Here is a 25,000-nt window from a genome sequence, read left to right on the forward strand (position 1 = left end):
CTCCAAAAGTCATGTGATTATCATAATTATCCATACACAAGACCAAATCGTATAAATTTATTTATTAAAATATATATCAGGGCGACAAATGCCATTTACAGCCCGCACTTCGCCGTTTAGCCCGCGAAAAGGAGCGTTTTAGGGAGGACAGTTTGTCATTTGGCCGCGTTTATTAGTAATAATGATAATTTAGCCGAAATGTTGATTCAAAAATTATACTTTTATTTTCTGTCGCTTTTATTTTTTGTCTAGCGATGCAAGATTTGTGGGCGCAAAGATATTGGTAAGACATTGATACTGTGTGACCACTGTAACCAAGGTTATCATCTGCATTGTTTGAGGCCAGCGCTATCTGAAGCGCCCGAGGGAGACTGGACCTGCCCTGTTTGTAAGGTAACAGTTCGTAGAAAGCCGTGTTAGGGTTGGGTAGCCTGTAAGCCTTGTCTAAATCAATGGTAGAAGTTACCCTGTGCGAAACCTAAAAAGTAAGCATTTACGTTGGGTACGTCAAGCGAAATCGCTTAGGAAAAAGGATCATGTTTTTGTCCTTGTTAAGGCTTGCAGGGTTCATGGATACCTGAAAGTCAAGGAATTCTATAACATCACATACGCCTAGAAAGTCATGGAGGTTTCCAAGGGAATCCTGGAAATTCAGGAAAATTGACTCATATTGAGTATTCTTAGAACAGCGAATCAAGAAATGAGCGAATTGAGAAATCGTTTTTATCATTATGATTATTTTGAAACCAACCTTTCGATCTAAGTTAAAAAAAAAAAAGTATCAGAAATCCTTGGAAGAGTTAAAAAAAAGTCATAAAATGCTCGGAAGACTACGCACCACCATTAACTGCCGAGGAAGAGGGTTGTACTTTCCACAAGATTTCCTCTGGGTTCCTTTTCAGCCAGAATTTTTCTCGACGTGCTAAATCGAGATCAAAGGTTTTTCGTACTTTAAAAAGTAAGGAAAACTTTGATTTAATAAAGTCGTAGATTGAAGACTGCATTTACTTTGTTGACACAAATAATATTTGCCTTGCTACAGTTATCGAAGGCCATTGTTTGAGCAAACTAAACGAAAAAAAATTTGTGATATTTTTCTTTGAACAGCCAAATGAGAGGGTGAGCAGTCGAGCAGAAAGCAAGAATTACAAAGAAGAAAGTGGGAGTGATATTGAAGATTCAAAAGATGAGGTACATGTTGACGACTCTTTGGGCAACTTACGGCTTCCGAATTTTATCAAATTAATCAATGAAATAAATCAGGTTTTACATGCCGATGGTTTTTTAACTATACTCAGGGGTAACTAGTAATGAACTATACTCAGGGGTAACCAGTAATGAACTATACTCGGGGGTAACCAGTAATGAACTATACTCGGGGGTAACCAGTAATGAACTATACTCGGGGGTAACCAGTAATGAACTATACTCGGGGGTAACCAGTAATGAACTATACTCGGGGGTAACCAGTAATGAACTATACTCGGGGGTAACCAGTAATGAACTATACTCGGGGGTAACCAGTAATGAACTATACTCGGGGGTAACCAGTAATGAACTATACTCGGGGGTAACCAGTAATGAACTATACTCGGGGGTAACCAGTAATGAACTATACTCGGGGGTAACCAGTAATGAACTATACTCGGGGGTAACCAGTAATGAACTATACTCGGGGGTAACCAGTAATGAACTATACTCGGGGGTAACCAGTAATGAACTATACTCGGGGGTAACCAGTAATGAACTATACTCGGGGGTAACCAGTAATGAACCATACTCGGGGGTAACCAGTAATGAACTATATTCAGGGGTAACCAGTAATGAACTATACTCAGGGGTAACCAGTAATGAACCATACTCGGGGGTAACCAGTAATGAACTATATTCAGGGGTAACCAGTAATGAACTATACTCGGGGGTAACCAGTAATGAACCATACTCGGGGGTAACCAGTAATGAACTATACTCAGGGGTAACCAGTAATGAACTATACTCAGGGGTAACCAGTAATGCTGGGGAGATGCATGCCATACAACGGGAAGTCGCAATATTGCTTGTCATTTGATGATATGAAAACTGTGCTAAACTGCGACCGTATGGACCATCTGCTTTCTGTTTGTGTTATACTCGTTCTTATCCATCTGCTTTCTGTTTGTGTTATACTCGTTCTTATCCATTGATTTTCGTTCATCAGGCAAGTGAGGCCAGTTTGAATAGTTGCGATGAAAATGAAGATTACTGCTACACATGTGGAGAAGATGGTGACTTGATCTGCTGTGACACGTGCCCACTGGTTTTCCATACAACATGTCATCAGCCACCTCTCAGGAACATACCACGGTAAAGTCACGTTTACATCACGTGCACACAAAACTGACATTACGTGGCTTTTGCCTAGCTTTATATCACTAAATAATGTTTTTCGACTTTTTAGGGGTGCGTGGAGTTGTTGGTTTTGTCGTCAGCCGAAGGATCAGAAGAGAGCCAAAGGTAATATCCCAAAGAAACCAAGAACTACTTCCTTAATTTCAGTTTCACTCCATACGGATTATCATACTCAGGGCGTAAACTATCAGGGGTTAAAGGTTCTCAGTGGTTTCAATAACAGTTGGTACAAATGGGTATTTGTGAAAGCAGGTGGGTAGTTCTGAAGGCCTGGAAGGACACCTCTCTATAGAGAGGCCTAAGCTCACTTAAAGAATTTTGAAGTTTAAGACTCTTGCAGTTTCATTTTCCTTCATTTTGAGGTATATTTGATTTATGTTACTTTGTAGGTCGTAAATCAGAAACTTCCGTGAAAGCCAAAGCGAAAAAGCATTTAAAGCGAATGGGAAACTTTATGAGAGAATCTGAACGGAGACAATCTTCCCTGCGAATCGAGACGGCGTCCAAACGAATTCGCCAGAGCCATTCACGTGACGGAAGAAGAAGAGCTCGTGATGCACGAGCAAGAGCTGGTACGAGAGCAAGTGTAAGTTTGGAGGACATTTCTGATGAAGAAAGCATCGATGGTAGAGACAATCAGAAACATAGAAGAGTGTCCAGAAGGCTTCAGAGGATGTACCAACAAGATTCTAAAGATGAATTGGAAGAAAGCAGTACAAGGGGTACGAATGTTAAATCGTTTTATGGTAAGACCAGCAGAAAAGCGCTCAAACGGCAAGTCTCCAGTGAGAAGGATGATGACGAGTTCTTGGAAAGGCGAAGGAATGCCAAAAAGAAGACGAGTGCGCATAACAAGCGTCAGATTTTAGGTTTGTTTTTATGTTTCTTTCATATTCAACCCTGGTTAGATGCAATTTCACTGTTCCGTGAGAACATCGAATTAGGGTACTGATACTTCAGACCTGACATTTTGTCGAACACAAATCTCCATCAGTGATTTTTTGGTGATCTTTCATCAGTGATCTTTCTGTACGAATTATTTTCTTATATTGCTTGTTATTTGACAGCCGTTTTTGAAGACGAGGGAGACGATGACGGAGATTCGGAAAAGGAAAACCTCAAAACTAGTCGCTCTGCATCGTCTCAAAAGACCACACACAGATCCACGAGGAATCGGCGACAAGTTTCGAGCTCTCCCGAAGAATCTGAAGAGAGTGGATACACCGAAGATGCTGCGGAGCCGAACAATGGCCGTCCTTTAGGAATAAAAGACAAGAACGCGAAGAATTTATCTGCAAGCAAAGGCGGACAAAAGGCAGCAACGAAAACTAGAAGAACCGGAGAATCACCCGAGAATTCCAAACGAAGACGTGTCAATGTGGAGGTAATCATGGGAGAGTAGTATTCAAATGAGTGTGAAATTTAATTTTTGTTATTGTCAATTTGAGATCGTAATAGTTTTCCTTAGCTTCGACCCACTTGTTGTCAGATGGTCTGTACTGAAACTCGTTCCACTCTCTCAACAAATGAAATGAAAAACAAAAACCAATCATGACTTGGTCACCCTTATTCTTGCGCTTCACTAAGACAGTTTGCTTGATTTTACATTTAGTTCTTGTTGGTTCTCGGTAAATTTTATTTATTTCCGCTTGTTCGTTATCATTATTTTGGTTTTGGTCTTAAAACACACAATCAAAAGGGGCTCCTTTTGTATTTTTGTTTCGTTTTGTTCCTTTTTGTCGTCCGTGCTTGAGAAATTCTTACTCAATTATCTCGTGTCCGACGTATTTCCGTGGAATTTCAGTCCAACTCCAAGGAATATTCCCAACTCTAACTTATGAATAATGTAATCTTTCTCTGTTTTTTGTTTTCGTTCAGATGGACACCTGTGAGCAAATTTTACGAGCACTCCTTCGTCACGAAGACAGCTGGCCTTTTACACAAGCGGTTAATCTTCGTGAGGTAGGCTATGACTCTTCCCTCACTAAACTCTGCAGTCTGAAGTATAAAACTGTTCGAGAGCAACAAAGCCACAAAAAAACTCTTCAGCGAAGATCAAATGATAATCATTAGATTTGAAGACTGGTGGCCGTATCTTCGTTGCTCCACTAATTCTTCTTTATTGGGCTAAATCAGATCATACTTAATTTATTTCTACCTAGCTTGCAAGCGGGCCCACATTATTAGAGAGAATTAGCGCCGCGTTGACGTGAAAAGTGAACGGTTAGAGAAACCACGTGACCACGATTTCGCAGGCTTTTACCTTTTTGATGTTTCAGTATGTAGGAATTATTTTGACTAGAATAAAACTAGAGTAAACTGATGTAATACGAGGCCTTACTTTCTCATCTTTCCAGGTCCCAGACTACTTGGATCTCGTTTCGACCCCGATGGACCTGGGCACCATCAAGGAAAAACTGAATAGTTTAGAGTACGTGGATGTTGACAGCTTTAAAGCTGACGTTCGACTTGTATTTTCAAACAGTGACAAGTACAACTTGGTAAGTAATTGAGATCTCTTTTGTCTGTATGTCTGCGTTCAACACTGCTGATCTTGAAATTTAACCCACGGATCAAATATGACCAATCTAAGCTGACTAACGTTTCTCGCGTGTTTATAACAAAACAAGGCTGGCCAGTCAGTTTTCTCAAACCACACTCACAACATTCGACTGTCAAACAACTCCCCAACTGACCCCGATGAATGACTTCCGCTCAGGGCGTCGAAACGTCAGTCTTCGTCACTAACAATAGTTGTTTCCAGGACCACTCTCATCCGGACGATCAGATCAAATAATTTAATTTTTCTCACGCTCAACTTTAATTTTTGCAGAGCACTTCAGAGGTTGGACAAGCTGGCAAGAATCTGGAACAATACTTTGACAAAATGTTTGAAGAAAATTTCTCAAGCAAGGACAAGAAATCCAAAGTCCATAGAAAACGATGATGAAGAGCGTTAGGCATATTACTAGTCACAAAACACATGAAATCATCAACATTGAATTATATCCGAACATTGTTTTTTGTAGTAATTAGAAAATAAGTCATAAATGGAAATAACAGAAATGGGAACTAAAGACAAGAACTTACCACATTCAACATAGATGTGGTTACTTTGATTAACAGGTTTAGTTTACAAAATGTTTTTATTTTTGCGAAGATCTAAGGAAAAAAAATTGCTATTACAATAGATTTCGGCATGACCCGTTTCGTTTTTACTGTTATATCTTGTTGTGTTCCGACAACCTCTCGCTTTTATCTGGATCAATAATTTTTTCCAAACGTTGTCAGTACGTCTGTTTTTTCTTTCTTAATTTCTTACATGTTAAAGCATTTTCTATCTTGAATGTTTTACGTCTCATTACTGCTCCGTTAAACATTACGTTTGAAATCCCTCTTCAACCCTCGCACTTACAGCATTGATCAATCTGTCACAAAACAATAAGGTTTATGTTCAGTCAGATTCATTTTAACCCGAGCCTCTAGGCGAGGGTTAAAATGACTCTAAGTTGGGCCCAGAACATAAAATACCCGTAAACGTCAACCTTTATTGTTTTGTCCCTTAGGAGAGTCTTATCACTAAAGAATCGAGACATCGGCGAGAAGGTGAAAGCTTACTCCAAAATACCGTGAAGTCGAGTACTAACCCATGCGGGATGTTGGGAGAACACGAGTAAAGGTTGTAAATAACAAGCCGGAGGCCGCCTAGGCTATTACCCGGTAAACTGTAAGAAAGAGCGATCTAGCTCTACACTAAAGCGTACCATATTTCTATTGATTTACCAGTTCATTAAACGATAGGTTTTTGACCGATCAGGACTCGTGTAATATCTCAGTTATTTTATAGAGAAGTTTGATTAACCGCCTCCCGGTTAGCTCAATGGATAGAGCGCTGGACTGTTGTGCGGGAGGTCGAGCGTTCGAGCCCCGGCCGGACCAACACTCAGGGTCTTAAAATAATTGGGAAGAACTTGCTACCTTTCTATAACATCAAGGAATGGTTAGATATTCTAGTCTTCTCGGATAGGGACAAATAAATGGAGGTCCCGTCTCCTGCAGGGTTGGGGTAGGAGACGTTTATTTCCCACACACGAGATTACTGTGTGATGGATGTCCTCCCCTGGGGTGTAATGGGTGGGATTTTGGGCGCACTTAATTTGGAGCCTCGCTCTGTTGTGCGACCCTCGCCACACTGGTGAAAGTGATTAAATAACCAAAAGCTCATACACTCCCGCCATTACCGCAAATTTTTCCCAAACAAATCGTTGTAAACCTCGGAACAGAATACAGACAAATGCTTTTTAAAGGTACCCTAACCCTAACCCTTTCTCCATTTACTGAGGTGTTTTTTTTTTTTTTTTTTTACAAATGTTAAGTAATGTCGTACTCGTGGAATAATTTCAAGGAATGAAAGAGGCTTAGAAACTCTACGGATTCAGCATTATTCAAATGACTTTATCATAATAGTGCCTTTACACATCTGAACTTCTACTTTTCACGCATTTCTTAAACTATAAATTTTAGCTGTGGACAACTTCTTTCCCCAAGAAGGACTATAGTCTACCCCAAAAAAGTCCTAACCTACCCCTCCCCTAAGCTATCCGGTAGCTAGAGGGAAGTCAATTTTCAATACAACCGAACCGAACATAGGACAATGTTACAGTTCAGTTGACAAAAATAATAACGACAGACACGAGGTGACTAATCGAAAATTTTGTAAGCAGGGCGATTACTTCGTCGATGTAGATACCTCAGCAATAATGAAATTAATCGACGAAACGAAGCGAAACAAGAGTAAATAGTTTGTGCAATATCTCTCTGAAGATCAAAATGTTTAAATATTGATCTAATATAAAAAATATATTACTTATTAGTTGTAACTACCTTAGTGTAATTCAATTCATCTTCATTCTAAATCGAACATGATATGCTACGAAAACGAACAACTACGCTTACCCTACAATTATTACATAAAACGGTCTGTGTGGGCGACATTCTCAGAAGTAAGATCAGTTTTCGCTCCACACACTCAGAATCACGCGATAACAAGCTATTATAATGAATAATTGTGAAAGAAATTTGAATAAAAAACTACACCTATTTTCTTCGTTCTGGGATACCTTACGCCAAAGAATTTGGCAGATAGTGCGAAAGGCAAGTAAGACGCTTGACGCAAAAATAAAGGCCAAGTTAAATTGTCATTAATTTTACTCTCCAACTTTTAGGAAACAGTGCAATTCAATCTGGGTGATCTGCACTATTTCCTTCAAAATACATGACATTGAGTTCTTTTTTACGTAAAAAAAACAACGTTTTCTACCCATTTCTTTCTACCCGCAGAAAAAAACGTTAAACTCGCTTTTTTGAGTTTTCAAAGCTGTGGGAACGCTTTCATATTTCTTCAAAATAATTTTTTACCGCTGACCCATCTCTTTCCCGCCCTGAATACACTCCACCGAACAGGACTAGGCTCATGGTCAGCGTATCACCATTAAAGTTTCCGATCTGTCATAGAACCTATCGTTTTTTCCAGTTGTTCGCGACTGAGCGCATCTTAACTGAGGCAGCCTCAGTTTCACGTACGGCCTGTCGCACAGCTCCCATCAAGTTCTCTGCACAACCGACTAAAGTTTCTGTGGCTTCCCAGTCCGCCTTGGGATCTAGAAAAAAAAAGGTGAAAACAGTTAAGAGGTCTCCACTTTTAAGTTAAGTAAGGTCAATTTTCATTTTGCACGTACAGGCTTTGTAGGTAATTGCACGCAAAATCATCGAAGTGCAAGAACGATTCACTAAAGAAAGCGTGGATTCGAGCGCTGGCCTGTTGGGTATTAGCGAAAGACACGAAGGGATAATTTTGCGCAACTAAATGAATTCCTTGAGGTGAGGGATTGAACACCTACACGAGAACTAAAGGCCATTCTTGTCTTGATCGTGTGAATTACAAAATGCAAGCACAAACAAACCGAGTTGAAAAACAAAACATCGTTGTTATTCACACTGATGCAGTATCAAACGTAGGTAATTTTAAGGAAGAAAAACAAAACTTACCGTCAGCTCCGATCATCGTAGCTTTAACAGTGGCGACAATCTTAAGCTGTGTACTAATAGTAGGGATTCTCTCTATGGTTTGCTTCAATGTCTAAAAATAAAATCATATATGGAACGGCTTAAAACGGACAGCATGACTGCTGACAAATATGATTTTGTGTCTTCACCTGGCAATGAAGTTACAAATGACTTCAAATTTATTTCTTCCTATAGCAGAGTCATTTGCAGAGTACAGAGTTACAAAATCCAAAAGAAAATAAATAAATCCCGAAAAAAAAAAAAATAAATAAATAAAATAAATATAATAGGGCCAATCTAAAAACCCTCTGATGACAGTGATTCAAAACCATCAAAACAGCTGGCAAATTAGCTTGTAATTAGCTAAATTTCTATTTATATTTGTAATTTTTTTTTTTTTTTTTTTTTCAATATATTAATGATTCTATTGTATTTATATATTTATTGTAATTAAGAGGACCACAAGTTTATTAGTGTTTGTGCACTATCACGTGCTATCCTCAATAAATAAAGTCTTATCTTACCAAAGCTAATTTACTGGATAATCCTTGTAGAAGACAATTACGAACAGGTTCAAAATCATTGAGGTTCGTTACGTTAACAAAAAGAAAAGAACACTCATTCATGGTAGGGCTGCAACTGTCTGGAAAATCTCGGGTTCTTTGGGGCCTTATGAAATACTAAAAAAAATTGATTCAAACAGAGAAACGTTCCCTTCACGTGGACTGCAATTTAATAATTGCAGAAAATTTTAGATCTCTTGGAAAATTTAATTTTTCAGGCTCACGGTTCTCTGCAACTTCTTAATAAAGTTCACATTTCATTACAAGTTGTTATAATTAGACTCTGTGATACTTATAGATTCTACTCACCTGAGCTACTCTTTTGTCCGGACAATCTTTAGCAATCCGAGCGGAATAAGTAGACACTTCTTTACTTGCCGCTGCTATTTCTTTAGCTAATGCGATCAACTCTTTCTTTGACCGTTGAGGCTGTCCTTCTTCTTCCTCTCTGCAGGCGAAGAGAAAAAAATTAAACACCACGGGAAAGATATCCAACATCTCATCACTCACTCACGAGAGATAAATGAAACGCCCTAGCGATCTCCAGGCAGTAATTTTTTTCTTCGCACCAATTTGGCCATCCAAAAAGGAGGTGCGGTGGTGAGTGGGTGGGGGGGGGGGGGGGGTTAGGGGGTGGGAGTGGCAGGGGGAAAATAAAATAAGAAGACCCGTTCAAACTTCAAACCTCATCGCGGTTGGATGCTCTCATGAGAGAGCGTCTGAGAAACCGCTGGATAGCTACGTCAACATACTCGGCTCACGTGAAATAAAACTTATGTGCACTGCAATTTCAAATTAAAACTTTCAGTGTTTCAACAGCTCTTGTCCAAGGGATACTTTGGATACGTTTAATTAACACTCCTTCATGCCAATGTATGCACCAGCTGTTGGGCCATCTGTGTCAGTTTTACGGCTAGATCTATCAATTCTGTGTCGAGATGCCACATCAATTAACGTGCCGCTGAGAAGTTTAGTGGTGAATCTCAAGCGCTGTCTCATAATAACAAACGTTACCTCATAAATTGGGACATCTTAGCAAAGAGTACAGCCATTCTTTTAGCAGCTTGGATGAGTTCATTTCCCTCTTCTTCCCATTTCAGAGCCTCTCGATGAAGATGATGAGCCGCCATCTGTGACACAACAACTAGAAATCTTTAGTAGAAATTCTTGCTGAAAATTAATTTCAAGCTCAGTAATCCGTGATCACCAGAAATATTAGGAAACGTATCACTGTGATTCAAGAAAAAAGCTCTTAAGGAGTGGAAAATTAAACCGAAAGCAGTAACGGGAAACAGTCAAAGTGTCTGAGGTTTGTGAGCATGTCGTGGACTTTTTATTGTAGTCGGTCCTAACAGGATCAAATAAAAAATGTTCACGGTTTTCGGAGCTTCACAGGGAAACGACTCAACAACAACAACAACAACAAAACGAACACCATCTTTATGATAATCGCACAAAGTTTCAGCTAGCGAAGAATAGTCCGGTAAGAAACTGTAACCCTAAATTTGACAAATATTCGCAAGACACGGGGGAGGGGAGGGAGGCAGTTATCCTCGGCACATTATTTTAAGTACTCATACCGCCATTCTGTTGTCTTCCGGTGGTTGTTCCAACACACTCTGAACCTCCTTCATTTCATCTGACGGGAGGGGTGGGCGTGGTGGCGGTGGGGCTGTTTCTTGAGGGAGGGGTGGGCGTGGAGGAGGCACTTCTTGCACCGGTGCTTGAGTTACAGCTAAGAATATAGAGATATGATGATACCTATCTGTTTACAGAGTTGGACTGGTCTTTTATGACTGGCACAGCAACTATCACTTTCCTTGCTTAATGCGTAATGCGAGTGAGAAAAATTAAACGTAAAAGAATTAGTTATTCGTGAGCTAATTAAGAACCACGGACCATAAATATCGATAATTTCGTAATTCATTTTATTTTACTTAAAGGACCCTTTCAATGAACCATTATCAAAATGATAACAAAAAGTTCTAGCGCTTTGCTTTCTTCGAAATGTCGAGAAGTTCAATATACGCCCTGATGGCCTCTCCCCTCTCCCTCCCCCCCCCCTCCGTAAAACAAAGAAAAATTATGGAAAGTCGGTAACTTCTACGCCACAACGCGATGCAATCCCGCTTTTCAATTTTTGTGAGCTAGAAGATGGTCCTTTCATCTCTTTTGATATCGGATTTTCGATACTCATGGTCAATGACTTTAAATTCCCATACGTCTGTTTTCTCTTATTTACTAAAGCTTGTGCGCGTGTTTTACTTTTTTTTTTCCCTGTTATGACAACGTTATTGCAAAAAGGTGAAAATTCTCACCAATAGTCAGTCCTGATATGTCCGGGGGAGGGGGCGGGAAGTCTTCTTCCTCCTCCTGTGGCTGGGAAGGTCCGGTTACGATCACTCGCACTCCATGCACAGCATCTTGAAGCTAGTTGAAAACAACGTTACACATACAATTGTTCCATTTTGGTGTCTGTAGCATTCACAATCATCTATTTTCTCTTTCTACCAAATAGGCCGATGAGAACTTAGTCTACGCGTACCCGTACCCTTCCCCAGCGCTCAATCGTCGGGCATGCACGAGGGGATCAATTCTGGCTGGCCGCACGCCAATTTCCTGGCATAAATTCCAAAGGAAAACATGATATATAACCTTCGGGTCGCAAAATAAGCGAAATAAAATTTAAATTTCATAGGAATCTGTGAAATGAAAGAAAAGTAGGGAAAAGGAAGTTTTAAAGACTTTTCGAACACAAAACGTATTCAAGTACGGGAAAATGTTGTTGTTTTGTCATTCTGTTTGGCCTTAACCGAAAAGGTTTTACGCTTTTAAAAACTGTGACTTACTGCCTTGAGTGGTTGGTGTAACTCGTGTGTGGCAACTTGGTTCATTGTCAGTCTGAAAGTATGCTACCTGGTCATTGCAACTTTCACACATGCACCAAGTTTGACCAAGAGACAACCACCAGGGCTGGACACTAACGGTTGCCAACTAGCCACAGACAAGTAGAAATTCAGTTTTGGCTGGTGGTTTTCGATTTCCACAAGCCAGTTTGGCTAGTAAACAAACTGAAATTGTCGTAACATCTAAGTTGTCGCTGGCCACTTGGCTAGTAAGCTAAAAAGTTAGTTTCGAGCACTGATCATGCACTTTTGAAAAGAAAAAAAATTATGTGATCTGGTTAAAAGTTTGTAGCAGAGCGAGGTTTTGATCCTCGGACCTCTGAGTTATGGGCCCAGCACGCTTCCGCTGCGCCACTCTGCTGCACTCACTAGCAATTATAAATTCTTATTATTTAATCAGACCCGTGAAAGTTGCATCTCATTTATCACTTTCACGGGTTTGTTACGAATCAACTTAACGGCCTGCTCCCAGTTGGCTTGTTAGCTCAATTGGTAGAGCGCTGCACTAGTATCGCAGAGGTCAGTGGTTCGAGTCCCGTACAGGCCTGATTTTTTTCAGGTCTGATTTTCGCTATTGCATAAATAGCGCTATCTACTGCGAGGATCGTGCATCATACGTATCTAATACCGCAGTTCAAAATATAAGAACTTCTTATATTCATTGCATCCCAAAGTCTACTAGTCTGAAAGCATAATTAATGTATGGGGTTAGATGGTACAATACAATACAATACAATACAAAGACTTCATTTAAACACGATAATTGTCAAAGCGACTACACGCTTGTGGGGTCGTGCGTAAAACTAATTCGCGTTAAAACTAATTCGCATTAATGCTAGTTAAGTTTACCACTGTGGTTCTCTGTTGACGCGTTTAATTTGTCGAGAAAGGCCTAAGGTATGCATTTTCTTAGCCTAAGCTTTGTCCTAAAATGTTTCTCTATTTGTAGATACTTCGAGAACCATCCCACATGCAAGATAAGGCAGTCATGCTTTATCACAAGGTATAGCGTGTCTTAAAAAATGTTGCCTCTCAGGGCTCGACACTAAGGGTAGCCAACTAGCTACAGAATAGTAGAAATTCAGTTTCAGATGGTGGTTTTTCGATTTCCACTCGCCAGTTTTGCTAGTAAACAAACTGAAACTGTTGTGACATTTAAGTTGTCACTTGCCACTTGGCTAGTTAGTTGAAAAGTTAGTGTCGAGTCCTGAACCACACTAACTTGACGCTTCAAACTAAAGTTTCCCCCGACATATCGGAAAGCTATTATACTGAGGGTATCGTGTAACACGCAATACCGCAACCATAAGAAAATAATACCATTTCAGGGATATCACCATTTCTGACGGAGAATCTATTCACCTTTCTTGTAGAATCCCTCAACTTTCCCTGCGCCTTCTTGTCTAATGGATTTGTCGCAACAGCTTTAGCGTCGATAACAAGCGGCGTGATACCTGTTAAAAACACGTTAAATCATTGAGTTGTTCTGGAAGTAAAGTCACCCGAAACTCCTCTCTTCAACAAGTCACGGAAAATACATCTTAACAAAATGTCATTTTGAATTCGAATGAATTTTCTCCATCCTGAGCCATCATCGTCTTGTTGCATTTTTGATTTTTTCTACCCTCTGCGGTGTTTCTCTTTCAGAACAAACTATTCACTTGTGTTTCACTCTTCTTAATATCAGTTTTCTTAACCCTTTTAGCCTTGATAGTGACCAGCATCTAATTGCTCCTCACCATATCAGCCCTGAATCACACATTAAGGTCTCGAGAATAACGGAAATGATCAACTCAAGAACCTCTTGATTGTTGAACAAATTCTCCTTGTCAGCACCTTAGGAAATGTATGAAGAAAAGTATGGAGAATATGCATACTGACGTTAGGGTGTTAAATAGCCAGGTGTGAGCATGGAACACTTTAGCCTTACACTGTCCTAGATCATCCTTTGCCGCGGCCATTTTTGCAACATAATCAGGGTCTAATGAATTTTCCATCTCAGCCTCTGCAACATCCACAACCCGCTTGGTTCGCCGGGCGATGTTGGAGCTCTTTGAGATCACCACCTATTGACAAACGAACAAGAATTGTCTGAGTCAATTTGGCCGCCATCAACCCTAAGCACGCTTGGGGAGAACAAATACTGACAACAAATTTTAGCTCGCATGCGATTGGTCTAGACGCGTCGAATGTCCTCATATATACTTTAGTTAGAGAAATATTGGACACTTACTCACCGACACTGAAGTGAATGATTAGTTTCCTAGGGTAGTTTCCTCCCGTTAATATGCCGGAAAATGTTCAGAAATTTAAGTCTTGACGCGCACTTTTGTTTTTTGGCTGCTCGAAGGTGAACAACACTTGCAAATCACTTCCGTGCAAGACAATCAGCGTGCGAAAAACCCCATTAACCTTTGTGGTATACAATTAAGATGGAAGCCCAAGTTGAACATTTTGTAGTTGAAACAAAACGAGAGATAACTTGTTTTTTGATGGAGCCATTCAATAAAAAATAATAATAAAACAGTAACATCCAATGTAACTCACGCATCCAAAAGTGAGCTGCTAATAGACGTTTGGGTCCGTGCGTTCGAAAAAATACTCAGAGCTGGTTCGATTTAATATGCTCGTAATTTTTTCCTTGCACATGATCTGTTCCTCAAAGCTGTCGTAAAACTGATATAAAACTGTGTAGGAACATAACATTTTCGTACCTGAGGATTCCCTTGAGTCATTGCCACATCGCACGCATCAGCATCTCGGTTGATGGCTTGTTCTGAAATTTATCCATCGATACATTTTTCTTACACAGTGTTAAAATAAATTGAGATCCCAAAAGAATTAGCAATGTCATAGAGAGATTAACCCTTTCGAAGAGGCTTACTGTTTTTCTTCCCATTCTGTTGCTGCAATTCTGCTGTTCACTTAATTCTGTGACTGTAGGGCATATAGAACATGCCAAAAGTTTTCATAACTTTTTATCCTTAAAGACAAGTGAAACACATTCAATCAACATACCACAGGCTTCAATAAATTTGGCAGTGTCCGTTGCACTGTCAACCAGATTAGTGAGGGTCTGCATCTTCTCTTTCCAGATGTCCCGCACATTTTCAAAGTGGACTGACACAGCAGGCACATCTCCAGGTGAATATTTCCCATAATCCAACAGGATCTTGGCCACATGAGAAACTTGGGGGGTCCATTCTTTTAACTGACAGCAAAAAAAAAAAAAAAAAAAAATAGTCTTCAATAAATTGCTTATTGAAAACGAAGCAAATTTTCTTTTCACTAAACACATGTTCAAAGAAGTTTTCCCAATGTTAAGAAATCAGGTGCTGGGATAATGCAGAAACAAGATTTCTTGTCTTCAACTTAATGTCATCTTTTAATTCCTCCCAACTCAAACAGCGTTGGCTTCAACTCAGGTAACATTGAGGGTCTCAGGGATACCCAAACACACTCTTGCACAACCCTCCGACCCCTAAGAGTCAAGCTATAGTATTCAATTTCTCCTACAATACCACCTCTGAATCAAACCTTAGGGTCACAAGAATGAAGGAAATCATCACTAACTAAACAAGCTTTTAATTTTTACACAAATGATCCATCAATAACAGCTGAAATTCCCATTCAACAAGGGCATTACTTTGTATTGCCTTTTGATTGCGTATATCTCCAATTATTCTGAGAATTATTCACTCACTTCTTCTGCATTTTGCCGTATCTGGTCTAATAATCTCCTGTTGGTATTCCCACCAGCATTTGCCAGTTCAATGGCTGTGTTAGCGATATGATTTGCTTGATGTTCAAAGGCACCTGCCTTTTCCTCAAACTCAGCCTCGCGCCCTGGTGCATCTGAAATGGTCAATGAATAAAAATAATTCACAACCTTTTGTAGATTCAAAGTGTCATCCCAGCCAGTCACATGACTCGTGGTGGCTATGTAATCACCCAAGGGTCATGTATGCATGTACACCAATGGAATTGGTTGCAAGATCAACATGAGCTCAGGCAGAGTGACACAGTGAACTCTCTGGCCCAGAGAGTGACCAATCAAATGTTTCCTTGCACTATCACCCCTGAATCCAACATAAAGGTCTCAAGAATAAAGGAAATGATAACCAACTGAGAAAAGCTCTTGATTATTAAACAATTTCTCCTTATCAGCACCTTGGGAAATGTCTGGAGAACAGTATGGAGAATATGCAATCTGATGTTAGGGTGTAAAAGTTTAAAAGAGAACATCTTACTAGAAGATTCAACAGAATTTTTACCTGGCGGAGCTCTTGCTGCTTTCTCTAACAGCTTCAAAGTTGTTGTAGTGTCCATGAAATCCTCAGCAACTTGTGCTGTGATTGCATTTTGTAATTTATTGTTTAATTCCTCCAGCTTTCTCTCAATCTTTTGAGCAGTAGCAACTGCTTGAGGTGAATTTCCCTGTCAGATACAATATATTATAAAAAATCTAACAGCCGTGAGATAGTAAGGTGGAATAACAAGTTTTTTTTTTTGGTTACTTTTAAAAAACAAGGATGCAAATTTAGCATACAAAATGCCAAGCCAATACAGGCAATTCATGTGCAGGCTTTACACCAAAATGGGAAAAGTCTGGATACATATCACAACCCAGCTTCAAAAAATGTTCTTATTTTCTGTGAACATCACACCCGCATGCAATCGACACAGATAAAATAGACCTTAAATCAAAGCAACATACCATGCCCTTTCTCTTCAGACTGGCAAGATCATTTGTAAGTTGATCTAGCTCATCACAAAGCTTAAGAATTGCACTTCTTTCTGGACCAGAACACTTGTCTGCCGTAGCGCGACCCTGCTCAATGCACTCACGAATGGCTCGTTCACCTACCAAAGTGAAGAAAATTACCTGGGCTTTAAAACACAAATTGTTTAAAGTCAAATCTCGATTACCTGGACCTCGATTATCCGGACTTTTTGATTATCCGGACTTTTACTCTGGTTCCATTTCTTTCATGATCATTAATGAGCTTTGATCTTCAAAACTTTAAGAGGTAAAAAATTCAGAGACTATGTTTAAGGTCAGAAAAGTGCATTTAAAACAGCGCATTACCTCCTCTGCTTTCAAAAGATCGAGTGCTCGGAGAGTTATTGAAGCAGACTTTTAGAATTTATAGTGTGTTATCATTATTTCTTTTGTTTACATCACTGTCTCATTAATATTCATATTTTTGATTATCCAGACTCTCGACTATCCAGACTATTTGCCTAAGTCCAAATGAGTCTGGATAATTGAGGTTCAACTGTACCTCGAAAGAGTCCTTCAGAACTTGTTACATTATGGAATTATCACCTTCGCACTCGCACAGCACGCACAAATATGCAATTCACATAAGCACGAGCACCGCACTCAGTATAACTTATAGTGATCTTGTAACGAATAAAAAAGTTGTAAGTTTCGACATGGATCTGAGCAAACAACAAACTTAACAAACAAAATGATTGCTTGAGTGTTATGTACTCCATAATAAGGTTCAATAAAGATATCTCAGCAACAGATAGTAATTTACATTATTATCCAACTACACCTAGACGACTACAAATAACGCCATAGACGAGTACAAATATCATGCGGTATTTGTACTCGTCCATTGCAGTAACGGTTAAACAGGTTTTCTCGCATCGCACAAGTGAAGAATTGGATTGTAGTTACGAAAAAGAAAACAAATGGCGGACAATTTGAATCATATTTCCGACGACGAAGAGTCAGAATGGCTGGCAAATATAGATCCAAGTTCATTAGATAAATCGAACAAAGAAAAACAGCTTGACGACCAGAAAATTTCTTCATTTAATGAAGAAAATAGAAACAGCAGCACAACAATGCACCAATTCCGTTTCGCTTCGCATACTTCTGTCACGCACTCTCCGTAAATAAACATTTGCGAAATTCGCCTGCACTGAAATAACAGTTTGGCGTGTTGGATAATAAATAACTTATTACATGTTTTGTTGTGTAGTATCGCTGAGTATTTTTACTCGTTATTTGTATTTTGACTCGCCCTATGGGCTTGTCAAAATATGGCACAACTCGGAAAAATACTCAGCGATACTACACAACAAAACGTCTAATTAACAGTTATTCCACGAGTGCGCGTTGGATATGAGATGATAGATAGACAACGAGGCGCGTAGCGCCGAGTTGGCTATAATCATCTCATATCCAACAAGCGCGAGTGGAATAATTGTTTTATTAAATATGCCCCCAAGATATTAGACAAATCTTACCAAATCTTATTTTTTAACTCCCTTTTAATTTTAAGCTGACGCGTAATGCTTACCATATTTATAGATTATGGTATATTAGCTCATATACCATAATGGCTAAACCAATAAAAAGTCTTGAATTGCATTATCCAATGATCCAGTTTTTAATAATAAGATTTATTAAAAACTGGATCATTGGATAATGCAATTTAAGACTTTTCATTGGCTTAGCCATTATGGTATAGGAACCAATATACCACAATCTCAAATCTGTACATGGAAACATCCGGTTTCTTCTTACAAAATAAAGTCAAGAAAATTTGTCTAATATCTTAGGAGCATTTTTTTTAATAAAACAATTATTCCACTCGTGCTTGTTGGATATGAGATGATTATAGCCAGCTCAGCACTACGCGCCTCGTTGACTATCTATCATCTCATATCCAACGCGTGCTCATGGAATAATTACTAAATATATAACTCCTATTGTAACAGTTCTTATTATTAAACTGCACAAAGTAGAATACAAATGGTGTGAGTAGAGCACAAAGTAGAGTACAAATAGTGTGAGTGGAGTACAAAGTAGAGTACAAACAATCCTAACCGGCATATTGTATGGTTGGTTATTTTGTACTGTGAAAAAACCTGTTTAACCGGTCAACCATGTGCACTATGCTTCTCTATCCACTTTGCTTTTTCTGCCTTATGAGCAATAAAGAGAAACACTTGGCAGAAATAAAAGCAGTTGGATGATAAATAGCTTACAAAAACTTACACGCTTTGGTGTTTGTATTTAGACTCACCCTATAGGCTTGTCAAAATAGGGCACAACACGTAAAAATACCCAACGATACTACACACTGACTCATTTGATAAGATATATAAATGGTAAACCAGGTTCTTATGAGTGTTCAAAGTTACATATCTAACAAAAGAGATGCAGGTCCCCCACCTAATCCCGCAGGATCTGATGAAGGGTTGTTCACCCACTGGTGAACCTGATCCATTTTGCCAACAAAAGTGGTGGCTGGTCTGCGCACACCAGATGATTCTTGGCCTAACATGGCATTCTGCATTTCTTGATTTAAACCCTCTAACTTCTGGGCAACTTCTCCGTTAAGTTTCAAGCCTTCTGGTGCTGTTCCCTTTGAAATGCAGTTAAGAGAGAGAAAATTAAAAGTCATCATTACTACATGTTCCCAAGGGATGTGGTAGTTAACCTGCTGTACTTGGGATCAATTAAGATCAAAGTTTTAGATCTTTCAAGGTAATTGTTTTGTGTTCTTAGGCAAAAAATACTTTACTCTGACAATGCCTCCTCCACCATCCCCTCCCCACTGGGAAGCTTGACAAAATACTTAGGGGTGGGAAGGAAGGGGTTAGCTGCAATCAACTGACTTTCCACTCAGGGGGAGTAGAAAGAGTCAGCTGTAAAATTGGTTATGACTACACTTATTTCATTACTTTTGTTTCTCACTAGTAGGTCATCACGAATGCTGTAACTGTCTTGTCTTATCATTATCAATGAATCATATTAAAAAATTAAGGAATTTACTTTTCCTAGCCTTCTCATCTCTGCCAAATCTCCCATTAACCGATCCAGATCATCACAGACTTTCCTTATTCTGCCTTTGTCAGGACCCTGACTGGCATCCGCAAATTTACGACCCTGTGCGATACATTCTTTGACAGCCTTCTCACCTGCAGAAGGACAGAGTCAAGAAGCATGATAATCAGTCATCACAAAAAGTTTTACAACAAGTCAATTATGTTCTGATACTGAAACAACTTGTCCCCTAAAAATACAAACTGGACACAATCCAATGCACATCAAGATCCTCTGGAACTCACCTAACCCTCCTGAGGACTCAGTTGGTGTCTGCACCCACTTCAGGGCTGGGCCCATGTTGCTGTCAAAGAGAGACATAGCCTTCTTCATGTCATTAAGGGGATCATCTCCACCTTCCTCTTCATACGTTGTGTATTGCAGCACCCTTATTATCTCACTAATCTCAAAAGACATTTTGCCAACAACATAATTTCTGTATTCCTGGGCTTCAGGAATGTTCTGACCTCCTACAAAGGAAGAATCATTAACAAATATAATTACTTTTCTTAGAGTAGCTATGGTACCTTTGGAGAGAAGTTACCACTATGTCAAATTTTTGTTTTTCTTAACAGTCCATTGATAATCAGTAAGATTATTTCAATGTATTGGAGCTGTATTATCTTTACCTCTTTGTACAGTCAACACAAAAGTCTTGATTGCAGTGATCAATTGGGTAGACATGGCTTTCACAGTATTCAGTGACTTCCTCAGCATGTCAGCATGAACTTGGTGAGTCAACTCCTCAATGCGACCTTCGACCTTTTTTGCCATTTCTGTGATTCCAGGTGTCAGGTTTTTGACAAATGTTACGAGTTCTTCCATACTCTCCACAACCTCAGATACAGCAAGATATTCTAGTACTCCCCTGCAAACCTTCAGAATCTTGCGCACTTCAGCTTCATCAAATGTCAGAAGCAATGCAGATGTGCCCGAGAGAATTCCTAACATAACAAAAGATTAGAGAAAAATTGAAAGTTACAATGAAAAGCAATCGGGAGTAATTATATATTTCTATCAGTGCACTTTTTGCTTCATTCTGTGTAATTAACATTTTCTGAGTATTTTAATTTTTTTGTGCCAAGAGGACTGAGTGTTCCTTGTGCAATTGAGATTAGAGAATTATCTTGCTGCTATAAAACCCTGAAAAGAACACAAAATCCCTAACAGGCTGAGTCACAAAGACTCATTTTAACCCTTTCACTCCCACAAGTGACCAAGAAAGAATTTCTCCTTATTTTATCAATACAGCATCAAGCAGACAAATGATGAGAATAAAGAAAAATATCAATTAGAGGATTATATGTTTATCCAATACTAAATTCTCTAAACTAATGTCACAAGAATTGTATAACAGACAGTAAGGAGAATTACTATTGAGATCTTGAAAGTGAAAGGGTTAATATTCAACTACTATGACTTAATAATTATAATAACAATCTTCATTATAATCATAAAAAACATTTATATGGGGTAGTCCTTCTGTACATAAGTGCTATTATCAAAGGGATTCTGTGTAAAGTATAAATATTTCAAATAAAAAAAAAGACGGTAATAAGATAAAAAGCAACAACATGGATTTTTTTTAATTGTAAAACATGAACAGGAGTTAAACCTGAGACACTATTGTTTGAGTTTGATTAAAACTAAATTTCCAGTGGCAATATGGTGCAAATTATTTTCATTATATAACTCAGGCAGTCAGACGGCCAATAACTAAAATCAACCAATCAAAATGCACTATTGCCGGTCAACATTCTCTCAGTATTGGACCGGGCACTGTCCCAAATGATACTGCAATTGTGTCCCTTTGAACTTCAGTTGTATAATAAATCTCTTATTAACCAAGCTTGCTCGGGACCATACTGGAAGAATATCGGCCCTCAGTCTTTTTTGTACGGACCTTGCTGCGCTTGGTCCGTACTGTCTAAATCTCAGGCCGATATTCTCCCAGTACGGCCCTCGCGCTTGGTTAATAAGATATATTTACAGACCAGCTATATGTGGTTAAGCATTGGACAAAAAGTTAATCAACAACATTTAATTTATTCCCTGGTATAGTAGTTGATGAAATAAAACTGTCTGCTCATTACAAATGTCAGGATGGTAAAATCTGTCTCCCATGATCAATACAATAATATTAATACTTGGTGAAAAATTCAAATTTTATTATTACCAACCTCTGGCACCATCAATTAACTTTTTACGAGCCTCTGGTGAAAATGGATCTCTTCTCAGAATCTTGGAGGCATCCACAAGGAAAACAGAGGATTCCTCAACTCTTTTGAAAGCAAGAGGCATTTCTTGTTTGAGGATTTGATCTTTACTGGAAGATGCAGTTTCTCTGCCAACCTAATAACAGTAAATGAAATCAAGATATTTAAAGCAAGACAAGTACTACACCCATAAATCCTTTCAATCTAAATAATCATTAATGCTGGCTTCTGAACAATTTTATCTTTGAAAATTTGGAGTTAAATTAAACAGTAACCCTTAGTTGATATTTAAATCTCCTCTGATCAACACCCTGCTTGAAAATGTATTCCAATCTACTGTTAAGACAAATTCCTCTTTAATCATTTCTTGCAGTGAAATTAAAGGATCCAGGTGTCAACATTAATATTGGTCTGGGAACGTTATCCCTCTCACTCTCAAGATCTCATTTATTTAGTAATTCTCCTCACTGTCCACCATATATCCATTAGATTTTAGTTCTGAGAATTTGGTTTTGGATCAACTGAAAATCCCTCGCTGATATTTTTCTTTAGTCTTATCACTTTCCTGCCTGATATTGTAAAGAGAAATTCTCTCTTGATCACCTGTGGATGTTTTAGGGTTAAAGGTGCTTTACTCTAGACCAATCAAATTCAAACCTACTGGGTAAATGATATCGTTAGTATTATCTTTGGACTAAACAAAGTAATTAGATAAATAAAAAGAAAAAGGTACTAACCTTGACAAGATTTTCAACAGCAGCTCCCACTGTTTTAACTGGCAGAGCCAGGTCAGGCATTGCTTTACCATCTTCAGCTTCTTCATGAAGAATGATTAGAGTGGAGACCTAATGAGTTCATTGAGTGCATGAATACAGTTTTTTCCAATTTTTTTATTAATTTAAAAACAGGATCTGCTTACAAGACATTACTTAACTTTAGGTAAAATGCTGTTGCACTGTATCATTTTTAACTGTAAGAATACTTAACATTGTTACTAAGTTCATTAAACTTAACATTGTTACTAACTTTAATTAAATAAGTTAATGACAGTCCCTAATACTACCTGCTCCTCTAGCACACAGCTTAAAATATCAATATTTTAGCAGGGGTTTCAATAAAAACCAGTTACTGAGAACCTTTTGCCACCTGTAAGACCTGATCGCTGTCTGTTTAACCTGGGAGCAGGAGTTTGTGTTTGGGGTTCATCATCTTACAGCACAGTGGCCTATTATCCCATCAGCAGCCGCTTCTGCAAAAAGTTTTTGACACCCTACAGATTCTAGTCTATGTATAGGAAATTAGAGTCAGTGGAAAAAATTTATTACACTTGCAAGACACACTACCTAAAGATAACACACTGCTCCAAACTGACGCTCTTGACCGATATGATTTGGATATATCAACAAAGTTGAAATGGTAAATTGGCCACCGTAACGATTACAAAATCTGACGTTTCGAGCGTTAGCCCTTCGTCGGAGCGAACGACGAAGGGCTAACGCTCGAAACGTCAGCTTTTGTAATCGTTACGGTGGCCAATTTACCATTTCAACTTTGTTGATATATCCAAATTGTTTCGTTACTCCCACCGACGCAGCCCCAAACAGTTTCTTTCGAAACTATCAGCCTTTATTCATTTGACTGATATGGTTTGGATGAGATGACCTTCACCTTGTCACACAAAAATTTGTCTGCCATTTCTGTCTGTAACTAATGTACATAAACGATAAGCTTGTCTTTATCAATCAAATTATGCAGTAAGCCATTAGTCGATGGGTTAGACATTTACGATCAAAAGACGCCCCCAAATATGAACCGCAAACTTCAAGCGATTGATAGAGAGAGTGCAAGTTTTATGACATTGGTGTAGAGAAATTGAATCGCGCACATAGCCTGAACGTGTCTTAACATTCAATTAGCTCATTAAATTGCGGTTAAATATGGCAAACTGAAATTCAGGGAGATTGTGCTAAACAACACGTTATCAAAAGTATGATTTAATACACCATTTCTGATAAAATTCGGTGATCTTTGACAATTCTAAGCCGGAGCTAATTTGAATGCCTTGACGTTTTACTGGGAAAACCCGATCGAAACTCGATGATTCCAATTATAAAAAATTGTTTACTTTGAATAACAAAAGACTCTAAGACCACGAAAAATATAAACTGTACCTTAAATTTACAAAAGTACTGTAACTAAGACTTGTAAAAATCGCATTTTCCCCCTATCTCCAGCTCATAGAAAGAAACAGGATAAACGACGCTTCTCCCAATCTGATATTGTACAAACACACCGGCGGAACATAAACTTTAGTCTTCTATTCCTCGCGAATTGAGAAGCCGTGTTTATAATATTCCTGCACGAAAATTAAACACAACATTGCCCACATCAAAGCAATTGATGAATCGTTCTACGTGATAACTTTTAAAATGACAAAAGATTTTGTTTCACATGCCATACAACAAACAGCTTTGTGAACCCAAGGGCAAAATACCAACACGCGCAAAACTATCTGTCTACAACAGTGCACAAGTTATTTACCCTACCTGTTGAGCGACAGGTTCCAATATTGACTCGATGGTTTTGGTGTGGAACACGGGCATTTTTAGCGCTTAAAGGGCTGATTTCGACTTCAATGCCTACTGAAACAAAATAAAAGGGAAATTCTTGTGCATACGGGAAGTGTACACACCTTTATACACCCAGCCCCGTAGAAAAATGTCCAAGTTGCGCTAAATGACGCCCGTGCTACTCCCAGGGGCCTGTACAGCGGAAATGACTTTTACTCGCCCCAGACTCTTAAGAAAATAACGCTTGGAAACAAAAGAAAAAACATGGCGGACGAAGACGTTGAGATGGACAATTTTTCGGAAGACAGAGCTGAATCGGCGAGTGATTTCGCTGGAGATGATGAAAATGAAAAGGTAGCTTGGGCTTTTTAATCTTCATTCAAGGAAGTGTGTTTTTTTGGGAGAGTTATTCTTCAAATGACGGCATGTGATTTGTTCTCAT

At 38.9% G+C, this 25,000-nt stretch overlaps 3 protein-coding genes and 1 non-coding gene across 8 annotated transcripts in view; 2 read left to right on the forward strand and 2 right to left on the reverse strand.

The window, feature by feature from the left end:
• The window catches only part of LOC111337660 (tyrosine-protein kinase BAZ1B), a 28,823-nt gene extending 22,622 nt beyond the window's left edge, over positions 1–6,201 (forward strand). For all 3 annotated transcript variants that reach the window (XM_088752258.1, XM_088752259.1, XM_088752260.1), the window contains exons 25-33: positions 253–393; positions 1,108–1,191; positions 2,198–2,343; positions 2,438–2,493; positions 2,778–3,257; positions 3,456–3,772; positions 4,267–4,350; positions 4,746–4,889; positions 5,222–6,201. In XM_088752258.1, the coding sequence (XP_088608384.1) occupies positions 253–393; positions 1,108–1,191; positions 2,198–2,343; positions 2,438–2,493; positions 2,778–3,257; positions 3,456–3,772; positions 4,267–4,350; positions 4,746–4,889; positions 5,222–5,335 (1,566 nt within the window). In that variant the 3' untranslated portion in view covers positions 5,336–6,201. The remainder of the gene's footprint in view (positions 1–252; positions 394–1,107; positions 1,192–2,197; positions 2,344–2,437; positions 2,494–2,777; positions 3,258–3,455; positions 3,773–4,266; positions 4,351–4,745; positions 4,890–5,221) is intronic.
• A 621-nt stretch (positions 6,202–6,822) lies between these two features.
• LOC111337224 (vinculin) lies at positions 6,823–24,715 on the reverse strand. The gene is made up of 20 exons (XM_088752264.1): positions 24,535–24,715; positions 22,726–22,833; positions 21,953–22,124; positions 20,402–20,716; positions 20,018–20,242; positions 19,722–19,867; positions 19,119–19,311; positions 16,641–16,786; positions 16,198–16,360; positions 15,627–15,778; positions 14,942–15,134; positions 14,638–14,699; positions 13,854–13,989; positions 13,286–13,377; positions 11,336–11,447; positions 10,598–10,752; positions 10,032–10,147; positions 9,327–9,465; positions 8,437–8,527; positions 6,823–8,048 (listed from the first exon to the last, which is right to left on the reverse strand). The coding sequence occupies exons 1-20, from the start codon at positions 24,589–24,591 to the stop codon at positions 7,906–7,908; spliced, it is 2,916 nt and encodes a 971-aa protein (XP_088608390.1). The 5' UTR covers positions 24,592–24,715; the 3' UTR covers positions 6,823–7,905.
• On the reverse strand, positions 12,213–12,284 carry Trnam-cau (transfer RNA methionine (anticodon CAU)). The gene has a single exon. It is a non-coding gene; the product is annotated as a tRNA-Met (tRNA).
• Positions 24,716–24,803: 88 nt separating the features above from the next.
• Positions 24,804–25,000, forward strand: part of LOC111337427 (set1/Ash2 histone methyltransferase complex subunit ASH2) — an 11,227-nt gene continuing 11,030 nt past the window's right edge. For all 3 annotated transcript variants that reach the window (XM_022943722.2, XM_088752265.1, XM_022943728.2), the window contains exon 1: positions 24,804–24,912. In XM_022943722.2, the coding sequence (XP_022799457.1) occupies positions 24,823–24,912 (90 nt within the window). In that variant the 5' untranslated portion in view covers positions 24,804–24,822. The remainder of the gene's footprint in view (positions 24,913–25,000) is intronic.

This window comes from Stylophora pistillata, chromosome 3 (assembly GCF_964205215.1).
Source record: "Stylophora pistillata chromosome 3, jaStyPist1.2, whole genome shotgun sequence".
Taxonomy (NCBI): domain Eukaryota; kingdom Metazoa; phylum Cnidaria; class Anthozoa; order Scleractinia; family Pocilloporidae; genus Stylophora; species Stylophora pistillata.

Coding starts and splice junctions, on each gene's coding strand:
- LOC111337224 (XM_088752264.1), bottom strand. CDS start 24,591: ATGCCCGTGTTCCACACCAAAACCATCGAGTCAATATTGGAACCTGTC. Junction 22,125..22,725: donor CTGTTGAAAATCTTGTCAAG/GTTAGTACCTTT, acceptor TACTGTTATTAG/GTTGGCAGAGAAACTGCATC. Junction 9,466..10,031: donor AAGATGTCCCAATTTATGAG/GTAACGTTTGTT, acceptor CTTCGCCTGCAG/AGAGGAAGAAGAAGGACAGC.